The sequence below is a fragment of the Copadichromis virginalis genome, linkage group LG23 (assembly GCF_057382275.1).
Source record: "Copadichromis virginalis isolate Kocher_CV1m ecotype Utaka linkage group LG23, C_Virginalis_male_GT1.1, whole genome shotgun sequence".
Classification (NCBI taxonomy): domain Eukaryota; kingdom Metazoa; phylum Chordata; class Actinopteri; order Cichliformes; family Cichlidae; genus Copadichromis; species Copadichromis virginalis.
Window position 1 is genome coordinate 32064690 of NC_140639.1, and position 25315 is coordinate 32090004.

The 25315-nt window shown below is 39.9% G+C and overlaps 1 protein-coding gene and 1 long non-coding RNA gene across 3 annotated transcripts; both read right to left on the minus strand.

Moving 5' to 3' along the window:
• Positions 1-547: 547 nt before the first annotated feature.
• On the minus strand, positions 548-24248 carry tbc1d22b (TBC1 domain family, member 22B). Of its 2 annotated transcripts, none has more exons than XM_085447321.1 (14): positions 23917-24248; positions 19832-19888; positions 17845-18037; positions 17568-17730; positions 11968-12135; positions 9559-9629; positions 9152-9280; positions 8996-9061; positions 6791-6905; positions 6515-6621; positions 6367-6442; positions 6142-6269; positions 4258-4353; positions 548-2812 (listed from the first exon to the last, which is right to left on the minus strand). In XM_085447321.1, exons 1-14 carry the CDS (start codon positions 23970-23972, stop codon positions 2684-2686), a joined length of 1554 nt encoding a protein of 517 aa, XP_085303447.1. In that variant the 5' UTR covers positions 23973-24248; the 3' UTR covers positions 548-2683. The 2 variants fall into 2 exon arrangements, with proteins under 2 accessions (XP_085303447.1, XP_085303446.1); XM_085447320.1 differs by having other exon boundaries at positions 17568-17733; positions 23917-24247.
• A 369-nt stretch (positions 24249-24617) lies between these two features.
• On the minus strand, positions 24618-25099 carry LOC146681390 (uncharacterized). The gene is made up of 2 exons (XR_014918279.1): positions 24898-25099; positions 24618-24815 (listed from the first exon to the last, which is right to left on the minus strand). It is a non-coding gene; the product is annotated as an uncharacterized LOC146681390 (long non-coding RNA).
• Between the last annotated feature and the right edge of the window lie 216 nt (positions 25100-25315).

The window sequence follows — 25315 nt, forward strand, 5'->3', positions numbered from 1 at the left end:
CATTTTTAACCTTAATTTATATTTTATTCCTTCCTAGTTAAATTTACCCTTTTTAATTTTTCATATTTATTTCCTTTCTTATTCATAGCCTTTTCCTTTTTTGTTTTCTTTAGGTCACGAGCAGTTGTCCAAGCATTTCACTACATATCGTACTGTGTATGACTGTGTACGTGACAAATAAAAAATTTGAATTTGAATTCATGGTTCCATCAATTACAGTTGAGTTGATGATGGCTGGGATGACGTTCTTCTTATGAAATGATGTAATATTTTTATGTCAAAGTGGTTTTTACTACATTCATATACAATTTTTTTGTTAAGTTTATATGAATGTGTGTGTGATTGGGTGAATGACCTGCTGTAGCAAAAACCACTTTGAATGCCCCCCCCCCCCACCAAAAAAAAACAAACCAGGAAGACAGCAAATACTTTTTCACATCACTATATGTGCTTGTATAATTTTTCCTCACATAGATTTCATCATAAATGTGAAGCACGTTGGAATTGCGTGCTTTAAATGGTGCTATAAAATAATATATCAACCCAATCCATGTACACACATGTTGTTTGTTTAATATCATCAGAAAAGGTGAATATACAGCTGAGACTGTAATAATTTAACAAGTCTTCATTTAAGGCTGAAGCCAGCATTGACTAGTGAAGCACTCTGTAAAACAGGCTGTACTTGTACTGTTCCAATAAAGATTGGATTTGTTGTTGTAGCTGCATGGAAAAAAAATTTTTTGTTAGTCTTTAGTTATTAACATCACATTTTTTTAACAGAATGACCTTTAAATTAAAACAAACAAACAAACAAACAAACACAAAACCCAGAATGGAGTCACAGTAATGACAATCATGCGGCTCACCTGAATGAATGAAAGTGACTTTAAGGCTACACGCATACTGTAAAACTCCAAAAAACATTCAAGGTGGTAGATGAAGATTGATTATGGAAATCTGATGACTGATAAATAGTGGACAAGACTGGTGTTCCTTCATAAATAAAGGAGAATCTATTTCACCATCATGTCTTCAGTAGCACTTCACTGAATAAAATGCCATTAAGTAGCTCAGAACTCCAGTTATAGTCGAAATGGATTAAGACTCGTGAACAATGTTGCTCCATTCAGTCTGCTGTGATCTATGGTGATGACGGTGGCATCCATCTGCTGGGCGTCACAACTTTCCAACAGAGACTTTGGTCCAGAATGAATCAGGTTAAAGAGTGAAGCAGATGACCCAACTTAGATTGATTTTCTTTCTATTAGATGCACAAAGTATAAGAGTGTTGTCATACCTTTCAAACATATGTTGCACTATTATTATCACTGGCAATGAAGGTAGATGAGTTGTAACGCACACAATCATATTTAAAAAAAAAAAAGAAAGAAGAAAAAAGAAAGAAGAAAAACACTGTTGCACAAATAAAGTTTCATGGAGCATGTCAGGAAAGCGTTACACTGTATGTGTACCTTACCAATGCTCTATAGGGTATTGTCAGGGATGTGGAGCTGCATTCAGATAGCATAATGACTTTCAATACCAACACAGGCATTTCCTCCAATTAAAACATACTGATTGTAAATATTCTGTATAACTGATGTTAATGAATGTTTTTCATCACTTGTAATTATGCACAGATTTTACACTGACAGGTATCTCTTGAAACACTTCGGGTAAAACCTCCACCCTCAGGCCAAAACTGACAAGCTGGCTGACTTTTGAGTGTTGATGCAGTGTGTCAATCTGCAATCTTCATCAAAAACTGGATCACAATTGTATAAACTTTACTACAATTTTAAGCAGCTACTGAATTAATTTAGCACAGTTCAGGTTCAGGAAAGATCTGAACAGTGCTAAGTTTAGATTTTTAAATAAAACTCTAACTTTACAGTTGTTGTTATTTCCAAACTATACCTCCGTTCTTCACAGTGATTTAGAAATTAAAAGTGATATTGATACCAAATCAGTCTTTTTGCTTTACACCCCAAACACAACCTAAAAAATGAAATACAATACCTTCTATTTGCTACTCATAGTTAATACTTACTAATTACAACCCAGATTATCAGTCGCGGCTTTAAAGATGCTGATCGTACAGAGCGATTTTGGTTAAACCAAAAAGCATCTATTTAACAAAGAAAGGGGACTGACAGCCAGACAATGTAAAACTAAGCTTTGTATTCCAGTTGCCTGCTTTATACCCAATATTGTCCCTTGTAAAACAAAAAATGCAAAAAATATAATCTTTAGATACCATTTCTCACTAAAAGGATGATCTCACAAACATTCATCATCCCACTATATTACAGTGTCTTCTTTCACGCTTACAGTGAACATAAGAGATGACCAAAAACAGTATAAGTAAACCAGAGTGGCATAGTCGAGTTGTTTTTTATACTGTCACAGTCCACCGTTGCAGTGCAACACTGCCTGCAAAATAGTCCCATATTCACTGAGCTGTGTGCAATGTAAGCCCCAAATCCACTTAATATTCACTGGACTTCATTTTCACAGGATAAAGTTGATATCACTGACATAACATCCCGTCAGTCTCTTTTACGTTACCTCAGAGACAGCACCTGATGTGCATCACAGACACCGAAGTTGCCCACTCAAGGTTTAAATTGATTTTTAAAAGTCAAAATGCAGCATTTTCCCTGGTGCGGAAGCATTGGGCTTATCTCTTGTAGTGGCTGGGAGCATCTGCAAACATGTATTTGAGCCTGTAAGCTTCAGCCAGGAGGAGACCGACTTCTTCATTCCCCCAGTGGATTGTAGGAAGGTTCTGCAGTAGCATGAGGAGACCCTAAAGAGCAAGAGAGAGTCCTTAAGACACTCAGTGTTTTGAAAGTTGGAGATACAAAGCCTTTCATTGTCAAACATAACATATGGGTTAGCATATAAAACTTAGCAGATGTACATGCATACTTGGTTGGTAAACCTACTACAAAACTACAAGCAACACTTTTATTTTCTGGTGATCAAATAAATACGGAGCCCCGCAGGGGACATGGGAGAAAAAAAAATTAAGACGGACTTTTGCGAAACAAACAACAAACAAACAAACAAACAAACAAACAAACTCGGGATCTCACAAAACTTTTGCGAGATCTCGCAAAACAAACTTGGGATCTCACAAAACTTTTGCGAGATCTCGCAAAACAAACTTGGGATCTCGCAAAACTTTTGCAAGATCTTGCAAAACAAACTTGGGATCTCGCAAAAGTTGAATTCCAACAATGGCGGCAGCTACTTAGTTGTAATATTACTCTTTCTGGGTCACAAAATACACTATTAAGATATTTTGAGGCGTGAATGTAGTTGTGTAAACGTCAGATACCTGCTCGGTTTACAAGACATCACATATTTGCAAAAGTGCTCCAACGTTTTCGGAGATCTGACACCCACTATCTCGAAGCTAACGGGAGGTCGAGACCTACTATAGCCAGGAGGAACACCGCTTTCCCAGCACATTGTGCCTCGACCTCCCGGTCGGCTTCGAGCTGACGGCCTCCGAAGAATGCGGCTAAAACCTTTGCGAGATCTCGCAAAATAAACTCGCAAAACAAACTTAATTTTTTTTTCTCCCATGTCCCCTGCGGGGCTCCGTAAATAAATGATTACACTGACATGTTGATGTTTAGAAGGATGAAAGAAAAGGAAATCAAATTACAGTATTTAAACCTACTGCCCCCTTGCTCTAGTTCAGGGGTGTCGAAATCCAGGCCTCGAGGGCCGGTGTCCTGCAGGTTTTAGATATCACCGTGGGTCAACATACCTGAATGAAATGATTAGTTCATTACCAGGCTTCTGGAGAACTTCAAGACATGTTGAGGAGGTCATTTAGCCATTTAAATCAGCTGTGTTGGATCAAGGACACATCTAAAACCTGCAGGATACCAGCCCTCGAGGCCTGGAGTTCGACACCTGTGCTCTAGTTCATCATCTTAGTCACTAGTTTCAAGTCTTACCAATTGCAGCAGATTTATTTGGTAATAAATTATGCTACCATTAAGAGTAAAATACACATAAAAGCAGGATATGATGCAGGAAGTGGCTATCTTATGATTGATCGAAAACAAGTTAGACCAGCATCAAAATTGAAGAAGAACTACAAATGATGTGATTTAAACTTTTACAAAGTAAAGTTGATTAATTTTAACTCAGAAGACTCCGCCCTTGTCCGCCAGTCTGCCTTAAATGGGTCATATTAGTTTCTCTGCCGTGACTGGATGACATAGACAAATGTACCTGAAAGTCAACCATGGACAGGATTTCTTTGCGCCACTTAATGAGGAAAGCAGCACAGACGTACAAGTGGAAGCGGGAAAAACCCTCTGCTTCAGCCTGTGGAAAACAGAATAATGGTAGCCAATTATACAAATCAGCTTCAATCAAGAAAAGATTTGTCTAATGACTTACAAATATTGTGTAACAGGCCAAATATTGCAACCACTGACATACACAAAGGTTAAATTATTGTGAGTGATTGAAAACGGCATTCTTTCTAATGTTCAGAAAGAGGCAACTCCTTTGATTGCCAAAAGAAGAGTCCTTGTACAGAATTCTGTGAGGGAAAAATGTTACTTTTCACTTTATCTTCGACCTCAATGAACACATTTCTGAGGGGTTTATTCAATTCAGTTTTATATGTATAGCCTCAAATCACCAAAACAGTCACACTCAATTCACTTAATATTGTAAGGTAAAGACCCTACAATAATACAGGGAAACCCCCAACAATCAGACAACCTCCTGTGTGAAGGAAAAACTCCCTGCTAACAGGAAGAACCAGTCTCATGGAGGGGCATCCATCTGCTGTGACCGGTTGGGGATGAGGAGGAGGAAGGAGACTTACAAGTTCTATCGCTAGTTTCAAGTCTTGTTTAAGATGTCACGGGGTTAATTTATTAAATCATCATTTGGTGTAAAATATAAGAATGCTTTGATGTATGACTACTTTGGTGATTCATTTTGAGTGTGCAGTGTCTCTTGGATTCTTAGTCACATCCACCCCTTGGCTATCATGTCCAGTTTTCTAACATGATTTCCAAAAGAGAGTATGCTGTCTTTATTTGAACTATTCTCCACCAGTCATAAGTGCATTAACTACTTTGTAGGATAACAGATTTCCATTGTTGTCATCAGTGTACTGTTTATCACCAATGGAACAATAAAGGTGCCTGGAACCACACAAGTCCTTGTAACTCTCTGCATCCTCAATTAATGTTCATGTGATTCATGCTGACTTGCTGCTCACTTCTGGAGGGGAGTGCAGTGTGCAAAATTAACCTCACCATCAAAACTTTTGATTAAAAGCCAAAACTGGTACATTAATAAAACTGGTAGTGGCTATAACAATTTAGTATGTGGCATCTAATCTGGTAAAAAATGTGAATGTGTAAAATCACCTTTCAGGTATTTTCTTTTGTAACAGTCCTATACCCATTTTGTAATTATAAGATGTATAATGCCACACATGTTGGACTAATGAGCTTGAATAGTTTTACAGTCTATCAGGGCCCCATTATACCCACTGTCTCATGCCAGGCAAATTGGAATCTGTCATTTCTGTTGGTGATGCACTCAAGATTTTTGTAACCTGGCGTGCTAAATGAAGACAGGAGGATTGTGTCGATTGTTACTGTGATTATAATGACACAGATGCTCAGAGATTTATAGATTATACAGAGGAGATGATGCAACAGTTTGAAAATATGACTTAAAAAAAAAAAAAAACTTTTCAAAGCAATTTATTTGCGTCCCGTTTTGACAACTTCTCCTACACCAGCACTGATGTGCAGGATTTGTTTGAGTTGTGACACTTATCATTCAGGAGAATACTGCAGCGAGTACCTGTGCTGTAACGGTCAGCATAAAGGGATACAGCCATGTGATGATGTCACCAGTGACACGCAAAGTGACCAGTGTGGTAAGTATAATGGGGCCATCAGAGATCTCAGATGCACATCACAAGATTTCATGAAATTTCTTCATCTTGACCCACAGAGCATAAAATAAGCTGCACTACAGATGCAGACACACTGACTGAAACAGCAGCAAATTGTCTGAGACAGCTGTGACTCGTGTTCATTGCTCATAAAAGCTCAGATAATGGTGGACACCCTGCCTTACCTGGTAGGTGTCCCAGAGACGGATAGTGCAGCGGAGTGGTAACTCCCTCATCAGAAGATTGTTCATCCACCGGAAAGCAAACTGCAGGTACTCCACTTCATACCTCTTGAAATGATTGTGAATGTCCTCTGGCAACAGACACAGATACACACACCTGTTAAAACTGGGTCTCCTGCTGTTAGCTTGTGGAAACAGGTTTCCCTAAGCATAAGCTTGTCCACGTACCATCTATCCTGCTGACTAGCTCCTCTAAAGCTTTCACTTTGTTCTGAATTCCAGGCTGAGCAAAGGTGTAGTTGTCCTGAAAAGAAATACATTTCAATAAAGTTGCTTACTAGTTTTAAATTAGCACTGATTGAGATTGTGTCCTGACCTGTATTCCATCCAGCAGCTTGCTCATGCACCAGAAACTGTCAGCTTCAATATTTCTCTGAGTTTCCAGAGGTAGTGCTGCTACGTCAAAGTTCTCCATATCCTCCGCTGGAAAAACAAATAACACTGACTGAGACTGATGACTCATATCAAGTCTTCTCTGATGTGAGCTGAGCTTTGATGAAGAAATTTAAAATTGTTGTCATTCAATATATAACCTAACTAGAAAAAGAACAAACCAAATGTTTTTTTCCCCCCGATTCAACGTGTAACTTACTGACAAACTCTGACAGGAAGACAACAAAAAAAGGTGTGACCAGATCGTTGATTCCTTGAACGTAACCGCTGGCTGGGTGACGGATGGCCCAGATAAAGAGAATTCGCTCAAAAATCTGAGGAAACAAGGAGAATTACTGCTAATGTTCAGCTCCAGCGTGGAAGTCTTTTTTTCTTTTGATTCCTGTCCACATTTTCAGTCTTATGTCTGTAGACACATATAAGCGTCTGTAAAAAATAGCATGAATGCTTTGAAGTGTGTTTTACAGACTGTTGAAACTGTTGTGTACATTAACTGAGGTGCCACAACATGACTGGTATGTCTAATCCTTATACCTGGGTAGTGTGGGGAATATTCTTGAAACTAACTGTGTTAATAAGACTATCCTACAGCACATTAACTACTGATAAAGTACATGTACACTGGTGGTCAAAAGTACCCCAAGAAAGACTTTTATTTTCTAACCCTAATTTCACAATATTATGTGACAGCATTTCAATGTACAATATGAACAGTATCACAAACATAAAGAAAAGCAAAATATTTTTATTTGACAGGTGTTGTCATGAGATTTGAGCAGCTGTAAGGACAAAAAACTGAAGAGCTCAGGGAGTTTACAGAGGAGGTTGTCAACTGGTCTCAAAGAGTTCAGGTTCTGGCAAACCAAGTAAGGAAAAGGAAGGACAGGAAGGCTTCCCTCGGGATGTGTTCTGCTATCTTGGACTTGAGACCTAACCAACACATCCTTGGTGGAGGATTATGAAGACCTTGGGGAAAGTCTCAGCCATTACTCTGGCAAGGCTTACCAAAGGAGCTTCTTTGTGGCGTGGCATTTAGTGTAGATGAAGGCTCTGGATATCAGTAGGCTGTAACATTATGTTGAGATCGGGATCAGTAATGGTTGAGTGCTGGGCGAGACTTAGATTCTTTCTCGGATGTCAAGTTTGGAGGTATTTAAAAGGAACACGAACATATGTAAATCCTTAAGAGTTGACAGAGGCTGTACATTTTACCATTAATGCAAATACATGTTTGTCCTGAATATTCAGAAATAATTATTGTCATGTGTAATATCTTGGTTGTTTTGCAAAGCCACTAAAAATCACTTCCTTTGAGGAACAGGCTGGGCTCAGTGCATTTCCTTTTTAACAACTAACTTCCTCTGGAGTGTACTAATCTGATGAAGCTTCTTCCTCAATGACAGGCAAATACACCACACTATACAACCCTGTATCACTTACAGTGTTGTCAATGCTTTTCACAATGAGTCCAGCCACAGAACAAAGCTGGAATGTTAACTTTTTGAGCAAATTAAGATGATATGCTGTATATCAGCACACACAAATAAAGACAATGAAAAACTTCATTATCCCAAATTAGTTTTTCAGTAAAGTAAAATATGACTTCTCAAAAGGTGAGTTCCCTTCATGGATTTATCTTCCTCCAGAAAACATTTTTCTCCATGCAGAATCTGACTTTGTAAAAAAGATTGACCAGTTGCTATGTTCCCTGCTGATCTGCACTAATAGAATAAAAAAAAATAAAATAAAATCTTGTATAGTATACATAGTCCCTGTGCAGCCAGCCAGGAGACCCTGCCTGTTTCTCCATAAGAGCAAGACTTTAAACATTTTTAATAACATATTCATAAGGAATTCAAAGTGGAATGTGCAACATATTGTTATTGTGACCAGAGACCATAATGCCAATAAAATTCAATATCTGCCATGACAATGAAAGGCGAGTTAACCACTGGCGAGAGTAGGTGGGTTTCTGACAAACTAATGTCAACTTTGAGAGGACACAAATGAAATCAGTGGGAGGATAAAATTGAAAGAAAACAAAAAATCCAGAACTTCCAATGATGCCAGCAACAAAGCAAAGCCTCACATTACATGTCTTATAAAAGCAGTAACTCATACTAGGGGCTTAGCTATTAATATAATCTCAACATAGGACAATCTGTTGTGATGTACCACTTAAACATTTTGTAATAGTGGAAACGCTGAACTGAACCAAGAATTAGCTAGAGCCACTATCTCCAAAACAAAAACAAGTCCCTGGTTCACTCTAAACTGGAGAAACGAACCAACCAAACATTAAAATAATGTTGGTATTCCGACGCTCATCATGAACATAGAAAACGAGACACGTGTACTTTGGAGAAACAACTGAGATATTGGAGCTGCTTTTCAGTAATCTTACCTCTTGTACTGCAGGCTGCTGAAACAAGGGAATCAGAGGATTTGTTCTTGGAATGTCAATGTGGATCTGACAGGAACAAATGTTGACATGTTAGGTCATGGATCTTTTACATACATAAACTACATCTCTTTTTTTGTATTTCAGCTGCAGCATCACCTGTCTGTATGTGTCTTTATAGTGCTCGTCTGTTCTGGAGTGGTAATACTGCTCTATGAACCTGAAATATTCCTCTCGCTTCCTTTTCAACACCAGTTCTCTGCGTTCCTTGTTGGCTGGCAGGTAGCCCTGAACGAGCCATTAGAAAGGTTAAGATACAGAAAAAAACAACCCTTTTTTGATTAGCCGAACAATTTCAGAGGAACAGAACAGGCTGACCATTAGATAAGACGAGAGAACACTTGAGATATGTGCCGCTGTAAAGATAAAGCTTTTAGCATTATCTGAAAATTTTTACGAATCAAACAAAAAGAATAAAAAAAAATTGAGCTATTGAGACAGAATGCTTTGGATTATTAAATGCTGAGAAAAATGTGCTTTTGCAAAACTGAAGGTCACAGCCTTACAGAAAGAAGTCTCCATGTGATTGGCCGGACTTCTCTTGGTATGCCTGACCAGCTGTGCTTGCGGAGTTCTTCTGTAACAGCACAGAGCAAGATAGAAACAAGCACTGTCAATGCTACATAGAAACCAGAGCAGAGATCAGCACAACCTACACAACTAGTGACGAGTCACCCATGCAATAGAAAAATAAAGCTGTAAAATCAGTTTAATAGAAAAAATGTGATGTTCAGCTTTACAAAAGAGAGTTCTTTTGGTGAAAAAATCTCATCCAAGTCCTTCATTACTTGTGTTAACATGTTTATTAAACTGAAGGCTGTGTGGGTTCTTTCAGACAAACCCGTACCACATATTCTGGATCCATTTCTTTCTGGTGACAAGCTCATAAAGTTTTGCAGTCTATTCTTTAGCTTGACATTCCAGTACGATAAGTGAAATCATTATCATGTTGAGCACTGATGACAGAAAAGACATTAAAAGAAAATGGCTACAACCTGAAAAATACACGTCTACAGAAAAATCTAACTTCTAAAGCACAAACACAACCAAAGTCTTTTAGAAGAAAGTCTCAGCACACGAGAGGCATTGTGAAGTGCAGTTCTTTCAAAGTGCGATCTAACTCACAGATATTTCATTTCAGAAATCTTTGAGGACCAGTCTTACAATGTTCCTAGCTACAGCCTAAAGATTTTTAGCAGTGCAACAGTTACAGCACGCCAGCAGTTCCTCTTAAAAGCTGGTGAGATACTGTGCCAATTTTATTAAATATGTATGACATGTTAACTCACACTACACATTTGAGTTAAAATCAGGCTTACTGTGCAGCCAGAGTTTCCATTTTATTTGAACACGGGTGAATCAACTGGAGCTCACACTGTGTGTAAATACCCAGATCCTGGTTGTTTTCATCTAGTGATAGTTAACAAAATTACAAGCTGAACAATGTCCTCTCTATGTCCTCAGTGTTTACAAAATCAACATCCAGCAATTACTTTTTAAAAGCTGAATTTGAATTGCTTATCATTTAAGTTGTTACATAGATGTCTTCATGGGCAATGTTTATTTGAATTACATTTAAGAGATCACTGACCTTTCCTTTGAGCTGCATTGAGGATTATAGTTAATTTGTAAATTTTGGATCTTGTATGGGTAATGAAAGAAATTTCTCTGCTCTACCAAAAACATATAGAAATATATAAAGGCTTACATAGACTCTTGTAAGTAGAGTCTACGGAGCTTGGAAAGAAAAGCGTCTGGACTTCTTTAAGTAGCTTGAAGACATTTCACCTCTCATTTGAGAAGCTTCTTCAGTTCTAAGGTCAAACGGTGGACAGTCCCAGATTTTAAGCCCTATGGGAGTGTCCCCGAGAGGGTCATGGACCCCCTATCATAATCACATGAGCTAAGGTGTGAAAACGGGTGTAAAATCCGGAACTCTCCACCAATTGCGCTGAAGAACTGAAGAAGCTTCTCGGATGAGAAGGAACCTTAAAGAAGTCCAGACACCCTTCTTTCCAAGGTACTTAGACTCCGATGACCTGGATGACTGAGAACCTTCACAGACCTCTCAATTAGACCACAAAAATGTCAAATTAATCAAATCAAATGATCCTAATTTATTGATTTTCAGCAAGTGTGAGCACCTCTATAAAAGCAGAAGTTTTGACAGTTTGCTTGTTCCAATCACACAGAAAAGACATTGGCACTGATCTTAGAGGTGCAATTGCTGCTGCTTATCAGTCTGGGAAGGGTTATAAGGCCATTTCCAAACTATCGAAGTCCATCATTCTACAGCAAGAATGATCACTCGCAAGTGGAAAACATTCAAAACAACTTCCAATCTCAGCAAATTAACCCCAAGGTTGAAACTGAAACTTCCCTGACCAGTTAATTTACAACATAATGGATAAATGGGCCATTGCAACACGCTGATCATTTCCTTTTTCAAAGTCCAGACCTCAACCTTGTTGTAAAGAAGAGTGGGCCAAAGTTGCTCAGTCAGCAATATGAGAAGTGTCAGATATAGCTGATTGATTACTGATTGATTGCTGCTAAAAGTACTTCTACAAGCTACTAAATCATGGGCTGTACTTCGTTTTTCCACACACTGCGTCTACTTTTTGGCTCAGTTTTTGTAAAAAAAAAAATGACACAGTGTAATACGTCACATTTTTTGTTCATATTGTTGTATTGAAATAATCTTAGAATCTGTTTTATACATAAAAAAACAGAATTTCTATTCAGGATGCCTGCATATTATACTTGCATGTCAATAATCTGTTTCCTTACTGGTGTATGGTACTGTAAATTATTAGGTAGCTATCTTCTGATTCAACAAAAGGCACGGCCTTCCTGCAACGATCAGTCCTTTAGCACATCCCAATATAAGGGAAAAGCTGCTTCTGTTGCTGTACCTAGGTCAGTGTTGGGACTAGCCAGTAGCTGCCTGAATTTGTCAAGCCGGCTTTTCTCCCGCACTGTCATCGGTGGTGCCCCTGATGCATTCTGGTCCGAGATGCGAGCCACCAGTGGGATGATGGGACGAACTGGGAGAGACTGCTGCTTCTGCAGTGTGGAGCGAACTGCATAAGGAGCACATGGATTAAAAACAAGAGGCAACTTTACAATGGAGAATGAAAACAAGCAAGAGCCACGATATTAAAGGAACAATAAAAAGGTTCAAATATTTTTCAAATGCAATTAATCTTAAATTAAACAAGTAAAGCTAAAGAGATGCATATTACTTTACAACAATCTCCTTAAGCTATGCAATTATTTTCTTACTTTGTTGCCATATTTATTTCTGTGGTCAGGTATTTATTCCTTGGTGGGAGTTGTTGACCTACTATTGATCCTGTGCCTCACCAAAAAAGGCACAGGTCATTACCAGCAGAGGTTTCGGGTGAAACCATTGGGAGACCTTGCCTCACCCTATCATGTGACCTCACCTGATGTGAGTGGGGGCTAAGGTGCCTGGGAAGGGATCTCAAAACTGGATTGTAGGTGGAAGACAGTCAGTGTTGTGACTTTGTAAACACATAAAGGCAGTTTAATAGGATTAAATTAGCTGAAGTGTTGACTACTGGCTACAAACGATTATTTTGATAGTCGACTAGTCACCGATTATTTTTGCGATTAGTCGACTAATCAGATCATGCATTCATTGGACATAAAACATACAGCTTATTGCACCAGCATGCATCTGCTCTTAATATAACTATCATTAGCTTAAGTGTTTAAGGTATGTGCTAGCTAAAAATAAAGGCAAGATTAAAATTCATTAAATTTTAATGAAATTTGCAGATTGTTTCAGTGAAGTTTAATAAACTCAGCCGTCTGCTCCTTGCTATCTAAAATATAACAGGACACCAGAGTATATTCTTGAGCATCTCACACTTCTGATAATCAGCTGTATGCTTGAGGTTTATTCAGCTGTGTAAAAACTGTAACTTTAATCTCAGCCAAACCGATTCATTCAGGAACAAATAAAATACTAAAAAAAAGCCAAACAATAACATTTTTAAGTTATCTAAGTGACTCATATATCATGTTTAACCTGAGTAGCGAAAGACGGCGGTGGGTTTGAAAACGATTTGCCGGGAGTCCGGTGTTCTCACGGGCTCTAGTGAGCCTTGAACCCGTTAGCTATTGAGCTGGTGGGTAACAGACGTCTCCGAAAACGTCAGAGCGCTTTTGAAAATATGTCTTGATAAACTGAGCAGATATTTGAGGTTTACACAGCTACATTCTCGCCTGAGAATATCTTAAACGTTTATTTTGTGACCCAGAAAGAATAATAAGAGTAATACTAAAACTAACTAGCTGCCGCCATTGTTGAAAACTGAGCAGGGCCACGCTATGAACTCTGGGACGCAGCTTCTTCTTCTTCAGGGTTTAACAGCAGCTGGCATCCTTGTACATGCAGTGCCGCCATCTTCTGTTTCAGTCCGTTATTACACTCTTAAATCCTACTACTTATTCCTGCGTCTTTTGGGATCTTACAAAGCTTCAAACGACGCGTCGACTATTAAATCAGTCGTCGACGATTTTGATAGTCGACATAATCGTGACTAGTCGACTAATTGTGGCAGCCCTACTACTGGCTAAGGCTACATCCACACTAATGGGTTTTCGTTTGAAAACACATCGTTTTCTCTCCGGTTTGTCCTCCCGTCCACACTGAGACAGCGCTTTCACCAAGGAAAAACGCAGCGTTTTGAAAACGCCCTTGAAAACGCATACATTTCAAAATGGAGCTGCCCCGTCGCAGTGTGGACTCTCGAAAACGCAGACTTTCTAAAACGATGACGCATTTTAGTCATGTGATGCAGTCATGTGACCAATTTAACAAGGATTGGGGAGTGCATTATACAGCAGTTGTTTTGATTGCTCTAAATTTTGACAGCCCTAAAAAAGATTAATATCAGTTTGTACATGCTCCAGATAGCTTTTCTTCAAATTCCTTAATTCTCACTCACTTTTGCACATGTGCAGGACTGGAATGTAAGCGTTCTTGGCCTTTCAATGTGGACGCACAACTCTGTGAAAACGACTGAAAACGCTAGTGTGGACGCAGAGCGTTTTCAGACCAAAACGCCGTTTTCAAATCTATCCGGGCTAGTGTGGACGTAGTCTAAGAAAGGCTAGTGGGAGACCAGTCAACAATGTGAATATTCAGAAACTAGATGACTTATGAATAAAGATTCAGCTGACTATTCATCATATGAAAAGCCACTAGATTTGAAACAGTGATCCTGCTCATAAAGCTGAGGGTAAAGCTAATTGAGGATTAATGAAACCTGTTTACCATGTATAATTTTTCATTATTCACACAGTCCTACAATTACATCTGGCTTTGATCTTTCATCCTGTCACATATAAGACATTTGCAGATGAGAGTTCTTTTCATTCATGTGCAGAACTTCAAAAAGAAAAAGAAACTTTTCTTATTAATTTCTAGTGTCGAACTTGATGACAGTTATTTCATAACTTAAGCTATGAAAGGGGATTTCTTATGCTTATTTTCCAATCCATATTTTTAGTCTTTATTCTATTAGTTCAGACTCACAGTTCAAAATAATCCTTGTTTATCAAAAACGGGTCCTTGGTGCAGCCCATCAGTTCTTTCAGCTATTTCAGTTCTCTTCCCCCTACCCTTTGAGACAACAGTCTTCTGACTGAGTGCCAATCCAAACTTGTTTGAAAAGCGGTTGGGTGGGACTTCTGTGCTGACAATCAGATCTGTTTGTCCAAGGTGAACATGTAAGATAATCTCAGTGATATTAAACAGAGACAATAGCAGAAAAAATAGTCTGAAACTGAGTGTTTGGAGCAGTCTACAGCCTGAGTGACTCACAGGGATTCCTGCTGTACGCTGTTTGGTGAAACTGACAAATCTACTGAATTAAAGGCCTCCATTAAACTTTGGTTTTCTTAAAGGTGGATAATGAAAGGATATTCTTTTGGCAGACTGACTCCCAAAATATTTTGGACTCTGTCTGAAGAAGTCTGAAGAAGAGGGACTGACATTTTATGCTGCATAGGTCCATCTTATCTCAGTATTGTAAGAATAAAATGTTCCCCCAAGCATTTTTGATAAATAAGGTACTTAGGTTGGGTACATATACAGTGGGGCAAAAAAGTATTTAGTCAGCCACCGATTGTGCAAGTTCCCCCACTTAAAATGATGACAGAGGTCAGTAATTTGCACCAGAGGTACACTTCAACTGTGAGAGACAGAATGTGAAAAAAAAATCCATGAATTCACATGGTAGGATTTGTAAAGAATTTATTCGTAAATTAGGGTGGAAAATAAGTATTTGGTCACCTCAAACAAGGAAAATCTCTGGCTCTCACAGACCTGTAACGTCTTCTGTAAGAAGTTTTTCTGTCCCCCACTCGTTACCTGTATGAATGGCACCTGTTTGAACTCATCATCTGTATAAAAGACACCTGTCCACAGCCTCAAACAGTCACACTCCAAACTCCGCCATGGCCAAGACCAAAGAGCTTTCGAAGGACACCAGGAAAAGTATTGTAGACCTGCACCAGACTGGGAAGAGTGAATCTACAATAGGCAAGCAGCTTGGTGTGAAAAAAATCAACTGTGGGAGCAATCATCAGAAAATGGAAGACATACAAGACCACTGATAATCTCCCTCGATTTGGGGCTCCACGCAAGATCTCATCCCGTGGGGTCAAAATGATCATGAGAACGGTGAGCAAAGATCCCAGAACCACACGGGGGGACCTGGTGAATGACCTGCAGAGAGCTGGGACCAAAGTAACAAAGGTCACCATCAGCAACACACTACAACGGCAGGGAATCAAATCCCGCAGTGCCAGACGTGTTCCGCTGCTGAAGACAGTGCATGTCCAGGCCCGTCTGAAGTTTGCCAGAGAGCACATGGATGATACAGCAGAGGATTGGGAGAATGTCATGTGGTCAGATGAAACCAAAGTAGAACTTTTTGGTATAAACTCAACTCGTCGTGTTTGGAGGAAGAAGAATACTGAGTTGCATCCCAAGAACACCATACCTACTGTGAAGCATGGGGGTGGAAACATCATGCTATGGGGCTGTTTTTCTGCCAAGGGGACAGGACGACTGATCCGTGTTAAGGACAGAATGAATGGGGCCATGTATCGTGAGATTTTGAGCCAAAACCTCCTTCCATCAGTGAGAACTTTGAAGATGAAACGAGGCTGGGTCTTCCAACATGACAATGATCCAAAACACACCGCCCGGGCAACAAAGGAGTGGCTCCGTAAGAAGCATTTGAAAGTCCTGGAGTGGCCTAGCCAGTCTCCAGACCTCAACCCCATAGAAAATCTGTGGCGGGAGTTGAAAGTCCGTGTTGCTCGGCGACAGCCCCAAAACATCACTGCTCTCGAGAAGATCTGCATGGAGGAATGGGCCAAAATACCAGCTACTGTGTGTGCAAACCTGGTAAAGACCTATAGTAAACGTTTGACCTCTGTTATTGCCAACAAAGGTTATGTTACGAAGTATTGAGTTGTATTTTTGTTATTGACCAAATACTTATTTTCCACCCTGATTTACGAATAAATTCTTTACAAATCCTACCATGTGGATTCATGGATTTTTTTTTCACATTCTGTCTCTCACAGTTGAAGTGTACCTCTGGTGCAAATGACTGACCTCTGTCATCATTTTAGGTGGGGGAACTTGCACAATCGGTGGCTGACTAAATACTTTTTTGCCTCACTGTAACCTGGCGTTCTGTAAAAAGTGTTGTGAAGTTTTGCATAAATTTTCCCTGTACTCGATCTTGTTAATTATTGAATTCACACATGACAAACTGTTTAAAATCAACCCTAATATCGAGGGGTTGCAAGAGATTTTACAACTTAAATCCAGGCACACTAACGGTAATTAAACACTGTACTTCCCTCATAGGCTCTTAAAAGAAAGCACTTAGAGATATTAATGGTAAAGACGCTGAACAGGAATTTGCAACTGTTAATTAATGCTTATTATAAATTATATAATTTCATCACAACAACATAACTGGATTGAAATCTGGGGGGCTGGTACATCACAAGAAGAGCTAGTCACAGAAAGAAACACTGGTTAGGATAAGATTATCAATGAAGTAGAAACTGATTTCACTTATTCTGTGTGAATGTGCCTTATGAGACACAGAGTTGATCAGATAATTATTAAATAACATGTGCTCTCTCTGTAATACTAATCCTGTATACATCTTTATTTTAGTATTTCTAGTTCTATTTTTTGAACATAAAGAAAACCTAAAGACATTAATTGTACAGCAGTAAGATAAATAAGTGGTATACAGTCCTCTGTCGTCTGCATTACTCAATTGTGATGATATCATGGAACATCAGACACATCCTAAAGGCCTTGCTATAATCCCACCAGCCCTAACTGCAGTCTTAAATCCCACCTGTGAAAATCTGTAATTAGCTTCACTATGAATCACCTGATAATCTGCTCTGTAGATCTTAAAGCTGCAGCATATTAACCACATACCTGAAGATGTGTTAAGGTGTGCATCGCTGCTAGACTTGACAACCTTGCCATTGGCTTGCTCGTACTCCGTGTCCTCCTCCTGCACATCCTGAAGGTTTGGACCTTCTGTCGTGGGTGGTGCCAATCTGTGTGAAACTGCACTTTCTGTGTCACCTGCTTGATGCTGCTGAGATGAAAATAATATCAAATCAAAAGACACACTAGAATGTCTCTTTTCTTTTCACACTAGTTCATTTTCTTTACTGCTGACTGACAAAAAATCAAATCTTGTAGCTACTTGGTTCTGTACGGATGACGTAGTGTGCAGGCCTGGTGGTATAGATACAGCTGGGTTGAAGGTGCCAAGGAATTCTTCATCCTCCTCATCATCAATATCCCAAGCATCGTTGGTGCTGCGGGCAAACTCATGAAAGCTGGAGGCTTTTTTGGTCTTGATATTGTTGAACTTGGGCTTTGTGTCTTTGGGATACCTGCAGGGAGACAGATTGAAATATCAAACAAGCAGAAAAGAGAAAGAAACCAACCAAAAAACAACTTTAGGAGATGATGTCTTGATGCATGTTCAATCATTAAGGAGATCCCTTAAAAGTCAATTCTGTTCATCTAGACGTAGAGTTTTCAGTGGGAGAAATGTTTTGTCACTCATCCAAGTGACTTCTTCAGTCTGAGACTGAAAACATTTGGGGGGTTTAGGAGATGATGAAAAAAATCCAGTGCAAACATTTGGCCACACTTGCACAGGACTGGTGCATGCAGTCCACACATACAGTGCTGTGGAAAAGGTATCCGGCCCCTCTCAGATTTCTTAGTTTGGTTCATTTCTCATACTTACGTCTTGTGTTCTGATCACTCCCAATGAAAAGTTTCACTATCTCCAAACTGTAGACCATCATAGGAGGTCTCACTAACATCTTGTAAATCTTCCCATTTGCTCTAACTTGCAACCTTCTGGCACAAATCACCCGACACTCTCTTCTTGACCGCTTTTGTGCCCCATCCCAAGATATTTAAACTACACTACCTTCACAACCTACTCTTTGCAACAATTCTGTTTCTCATTCACTTGCTGCTACTAACTTTCATTGTTTTACCTTTCTAGTGCATACCTCCATCTCTCCAGCCTTTCTTCCATCGGATCCCTACTCTCACTACAGATCAACGTCATCTCCAAACATCACAGTCCATGGAAACTCTTTCCTGACTTCATCTGTCAGTCTGTCCATCACTATTGCAAACAAAAAGTGTCTCAAAGCTGATTCCTGCTGTATTCGCAACCCCACCTTGAACCCATCTATCACTCCTACCACACACCTCCCCACTGTCTTGCTATACTTACACATGTCCCCCACCACCTTCACTTACTTCTCTGCCACCCCTGACTTCCTCATGTAGTTCTATAGTTCCTCTCGTTCCACAAAGACACTAGTGAAACTAGTGAATCAGTCACTAGCTGTCCTCAATCTGTCTTCCTCTTTTGCACTGTCCTCATTCTTCAGCTCTTCAAAGAACTCCTTCCTTCTTCTCAAGACATTCTCTTCATTTGTAAGTACATTTCCATTCTATCCTTAATAAACCCAACCTGCTGCACATCCTTTCCAGCTCAATCTCTCTGCCCAGCCAATAAAGACAAGTCGACTTTTCTGGCCTTAGTGTCCAACCTCACACAGAAATCAGTATTTCTTTGCTACCTGTCACTTCACTGTATGCCTAGCCTACCAGCATACTTGTCCATTTTCTTCATCTCCTTCACTATTCCACCTTTTCTTTGCCAACATTTGAATACTTTTCCGTACTTCCTCATTGCACCACCAAGTCTCCTTGTCCACTTTTCTCTGTCCAGTGAACAGAGAAAAGCCCTAAACAGCCGTTTAGTACACTAAGCAGCTTCTCTCGGTATTACAATAGTACTTTCTCAGTCATCAGGTAACTTTTATTTAAGTCTGGTATTTACTCTTTCACAAAGGACCAGGTAGGTTTAGAAAAAATTTCCCCTTTAATAAATGAAATAAATAAAAACACAAACTGTCTTTTGTATTTATTTATTTGACATTATCTTTGTCTAATATTAAAAATCTGAGGAGCTGAAACATGTGTGACAAATATGCAAAACTATAAGAAATTAGGAAGGGGGCAAATATTTTTTCATAGCACTGTATTCAAGCACTTGCGGCAAGAAACAGCTACGAAATACATGTTACACTGAGATTAAAAGTTAAAATGGATTAACTGGGATGACGCGGCACCATGCAGCCTACTGCACTTACGTGCGTCGCAATCGGGGATCAAGAGGTGGATGCTGAGCTCCATAAACCGGTTGCACACTGTGGAAGATAACATGTAAAATGCCGTCATCTCTTCACCAAAAAACACACGCAGCTCTCGAGTGTCTGACTGAGCGAACAATCAAAGATGAACTTAGAAGATGTTAATTAATAACTGTTCACAGGAATGTTGGCAGACATATGTCCTGGCCTCTGATGTGTTGCTCTTCTGAACTCACCTTTCTTAGTTTGAGTAAGTTGCTCAGTTTCTTTAAAATTAGTTAATTAATTACACAGCAAAGAGGGAGAAGTCACAGAGGAGAAGCAACATCTGGAAACAGATTGTATGACTATCAAAAATGTGTATATGGGAAAGGATATGCTTTATATGCTTTATAAGTGTTTAAAGAAAAAGGTGGGCCAACATAAAGCCTATGAACTGAACCCTGCACTGGAGAATTGTTACACCCCAAACATATAGGCAGGCTGTAGCCCGGCTAGAAGATCTGTACTGGCAGCAAACACAGTTGTAATTTCCTGTTGAGTGCATAATGACATCCATTTGATGTTTGGGACATCCCTAAAAATGAATTTCAAATCTGGGAACTATCTGAGCATTTCTTTAATGATCCTGCAATGCTAAAATCCCAGTTGGTAAATCACAGACCCAACAAATACTGTTCTACATGCTGCCTTCCCTTCCACATGACTTAGTCAATGCCTTATATGAAATATCCCTATTTCACAAAATGATCTTGTTTTAAGCATGCACTGAACAGAAGAAGTGGACAGCTTGCAGAGCGCCTGTGTTCTTTACCACCCTGTGGTGTGCAGTATGTTCAGCGGATTTGAGAATCTTAATACTCAGCTTCTTTCCAAATCTCTGGTGAACTAAAGCAAAGATAGTCTGGAGTGGTAGGATAGGATCTACAATTGCCAAAAATGCCTATTACCAAAATTTTATTTGCATTCTATTAAAGTCTTTACTCAGCGGAAAAACACTGATAGCTGCCCATTTTGCGTTTCCTTTTTTTTGGCCCCTTCAACTTCATTAGTTACATGTTGCTAGTACCAGGCTGAACCTACTCAACCTGTCCTTAAAGGTGCTCTGTTGCATGTGTAGGCGACATGGATATAGCAAAATTGTTGTGGTCAAAAAGTCTGAGAATATTTGAGTTTGGTGACACTGTGAATTATCCTGCTGGAATCAGCCATCAGAAGATGTGCACACAGTGGCCATAAATGTATGAACTTTGTCAGCAAGAATGGTTGAGTAGTATGTGGTGTTCAAATAATGCTCAGTCAGTATGAAGGACCCAAAGTTCGCGCAGAAAATTTCCTCCACACTGTTATACCACCACCACCAACAGTCTGAACTGTTGATACAAGGCAGAAGGTTTGATATTATCAAATTCTGACCCTACCATCCAAATGCTGCAGAAAAAAATGGACACTCATCAGACAAGACAACAGTTTTCAATTCTTCTATTGTCCAATTTTGGTGAGCCCATGCAAATTGTAACCTCAGTTTCCCGTTCTTATCTGGCAGTATTGGCACTGCATGAAGTCTTGTGGTGCATTAGCTCATCAACTTCGAGATGTCAGCTTTTGGTCAAAGTCACAGTGATAAAGACTAAGGTCTCTGTTAAAGAGGGCTCTCTATGATATGGGCCATTTAGAGATTCAGACATGAAAATATTATGATAATACTTAAAAAAAATCTATTTTCTGTAGTTTTTCATAATATTATTCATTTGTCATGATAACCCAATTATTCTAAGTAACGGAGTGGGTTTTGTGAGAATATCACAGGGCTGCAAATAATATGAAGTTTATCAAACTGCAGCTTTTCAAGCCTAAGGCTGAGAACTGAGCCTGCTGATTATCTGGCAGTGCCAGAGTGTCTTGTTTACCAGCCTCACACTTGTTTTATCAGGAGCAGCTCAAGGACAGGCAGCAAGACTAGCTGTTAGCCTTCCTGTTCAAACATATGTTTGTGTTTCTAACGATCCACCCACCCCAGATCACTGTGTGTGACAAAGACAGCACCGCCCTCTCCTTGGAGATCCCGTCTTCTCAGATTTCTAAAACAGGCTGACCGCCCACCTCCACCCACTTCTTTTCTCTGCTCCACTCTCTTGCAGTTAGATGGTACCAGGAAAGGACATTTAATCAGATTATCAGTCTTGATAGTCATAAAAAAACACAGAGGTCAATAAAGATACAAACGCATAAACATGAAGAAGTGTCTTGTCTTATCAGTGAGGCGTGAGGGATTTTTAGCTTCCACCTGCGCACAGGAAAAAGTAAAATAAAACAAAACAAAGCAGGGAGCATACCCTTTATTAGCCATGCCCATGATGTCTATTGCGTAAGCTCTGCATGCTGGGACTAGCCTAGCTCAAGTATGTGTCTCCCATTATACTCAGCTTAGAGACTAATAAACAAACTCCAAATGAAGTTTGCAGCAGAGCAAAAAAAAAAAGTTCTGTTATTTTTCTGTTGTCTTGCAGTACTTTATAGACAAAATAATGCACACATGGGTAACAAATTAAAGATAAAAAAGTGCCTCAATAAAGAGTTCGGTCCCGACCTGCCATCAGAACAGTTTCAATGTGTCTTGGCATAGGCTGCATCCAAAAAAACAAACACTAGTGTTTGTTAAGTATGCCAAAATATGGTATTTTCAATGATTCCAGAATTATCAAAATGTACCCAATATTACAGCAGATGCATTCTATATTCAGGTGAATATTTAAGTATGCACACTCAGAACATTATACCGGCATAAATATCTCACAATGAAATACAAATACAGACACAGTATAATGTCAATAACTCTCCAGTTTAGGTGCTTAAATAGTAAAGTTTTCACCCTGACAGGCATTATATATAATTTCATCAGATATTCACTCTTATCAAATGAAGTTAGACTTGTGTGATTGGGCCTTACCTACATATCAGCGGGTGACTGCCTGGCAACCACCAGTTACTAGGGAAAAATTACTATTCTCCAGTTGCTAGCCAAAACTGCTCCCAAAAGGTATACATCACTGCATCAAATACCTCCTTGTGATCACTAGCAGACTGCTCCATGGATGACACCAACTGGTCTGCAAACACTTGGTAACTATTCACTACACAGTTATAAAATTGTTAAGAATGAACAGCTTACAAACCCATTCGCTCCCCCCCCCCCCCCCCCCCCCTCTATTAGCATGTTATTAACATGTTTTCACTACAGGATGAAATCAGCATTCCCAAAGTGCAATGTTTCCCTCCTATAGTTTCTGTTTGCAATGACCATCACCAAAATGCCCCCAACAGGTGGATAGAAGGGCTCTGCATTTTTTCTTGTGTGCTTAGTCAGTGTCTGAAAGATGTACTTTTTTTTATTTATTCTTTTTTGGGGGGCAGTGCAGTTTATAGAAACTTTTTAAATATCTTTTTACAAGACACTTTGAACACAAAGGCTTTCTACTGTGCACTTTATTAAAATTATGCTTCTCCCCACTCTTGTGACATAATATTTACTATATACACATTTCATTTGTAAACAGTAATGTCTTTACTGTGTCCTCCCCAAGTAATGCTGCCATAAAACGAGGATGCGTTTCATTTAACTCCTCCAAGAAAACCCACTGAGATGACAAAATAAGATATTAGTGCTGTGTTAGTGGTTCAGACAGTGCATTCTTCCTCCCTGATGTTTTTGATCGTTTTACTGTACTATCACCGGCACCTCTCAGCATAGACTGAGAAAGCATATGGCGGTTGACAGACAGCTGCCACCTCCAGTGTGATCGTTAGAAACCGCAGAGAAGAAAGAGATGGGGGTCTGCCTCTGAGCTGGGAGCTGTTATAACAACACACACTCGAATAAGACACTGGAAGCGGCTCATGCGTGAAATCCAGCGAACGAGTCGATTTGTGCGCTTGTGTTTCCACACAGATCTGTTAGTTACGAGTATTATCAATAGAAAAGAGTATTATTAATGTGTGTCTTTGTTAAGGACAATATTTCAACAGTGCCTGTTTGAAACTCACTAAGAAATGTAGTGCTACTCTATGAAGAAAAGAGGACCTACCTTCCAGGAACCTTTGCGTTTCTCCTCCAAAAATTGATCCTGTTGTCGGTGGCCATACTCAGATAACCCCCGTCAGACCGACACCGAAACCGGCTGCTCTCGTGAAGAAACCATGCGGCAACCGCTTCCGCGTTTCACTGGCGACAGCTCGGCCCCGCTCGGCTCTCTCTGCTCGGCCTCCTCATGAGTTTAAACGGTCGAGTGATAGTAATATTCGCTTTCCAGTGTGATGATGTACACTACAGCACACTGTAAGCCGCCATCTTGGGGCGCACCGACAGAAGCGCGTGATTGGTGCCAGACTCTAACAGGTGCAGCAAAAACAGCCAATCGGACGAGCTCGCGGTAGAGCGACGGTCAGTGATACTCGTGGATAAACAGGCACAAAGAGGTGATTCGTTGACACTGAATGCTGGCAGGGGAAGGTTTGGTGTAGACCTCAAACACCATTCTAATGCAAAGTCTTTCTTAGGACTCCAGCCTCTGTTGACGGCTGCATTGTGATGTGTTTGGTTTGACCACTCAAGTCAGCAGATGGGTATACACACTGTGGCAGAGAGCCAGAGATGAATAGTAAAATAATGATTAAATGCAGTGTGGTTGTATAAACACATAGTAAGTGATAAAAGGTGGGTGAAGAAGAAACACCCAGTGTGTCACGGGTAATGGGGGAAATACGGACTCAGTCGCGGAGCTCTGGATGCGAAGCAAACAGTGCGTTTATTTACAGTGCTCAAAACAGTCACAAAGCGAAGTACAAAAATCCAACGGTGATCATCTCCAAACTCCCAGTGGTGTGCAGGTGAGTCTCCCAAGTGATTATCTGAGTGTGTTTCTCCTCCGAGGGCTTAATCCAGCGGACTCCTTCTCTCCAACCCTCTGCTCCGTATCACTTCCTCCTATAAACAAGTGACGACAGCTACAGGTGAGAAGGGTAGCCGGCTAAGGCTATGTTAAAAGTAAGAAAACACTCTTTACTACCGAGCCTCCAGTACAATCCAGCGTCGACTGCCATCCAGACACATAGTTAAGTACCTCAGTCCACAACGAGGATGATCAGTGACAGCTGGATGGCAAATTAGGTGCAGGTGTGTCAGCCACTGGGTGGAGGAGGAGAGAGAGAGAGAGAGAAGCACACACATACACACACAGACAGGTCGCTCCGGGAAGGACCGTCCGACCATGACACAGTGTATCATGTGAAGCCCCCAAGGGCTAAAGTAACCTGAGCCAATACTAAGTATATGCTTTATCAATAAAGAATGTTTTAAGCCTAATCTTGAAGGCAGAGAGAGTGTCTGTATCCCAAATCCAAACTAGAAGCTGGTTCCTGAAGGCTCTGTCTCTCGGTCTACTTTTAAATATCCTTGGAAGTAAGCCTGCAGTCTGAAAGTCAAGC

Excerpts from the sequence above, each read along its gene's own strand:
- tbc1d22b (XM_085447320.1), bottom strand. The coding sequence starts at position 23,972 with ATGGCCACCGACAACAGGATCAATTTTTGGAGGAGAAACGCAAAGGTT. Across the intron at positions 6,270-6,366 it reads GCTAGTCAGCAGGATAGATG|AGGACATTCACAATCATTTC; the intron begins GTACGTGGACAA and ends GTCTGTTGCCAG. Across the intron at positions 2,813-4,257 it reads TGTCCATGGTTGACTTTCAG|GGTCTCCTCATGCTACTGCA; the intron begins GTACATTTGTCT and ends CTTGCTCTTTAG.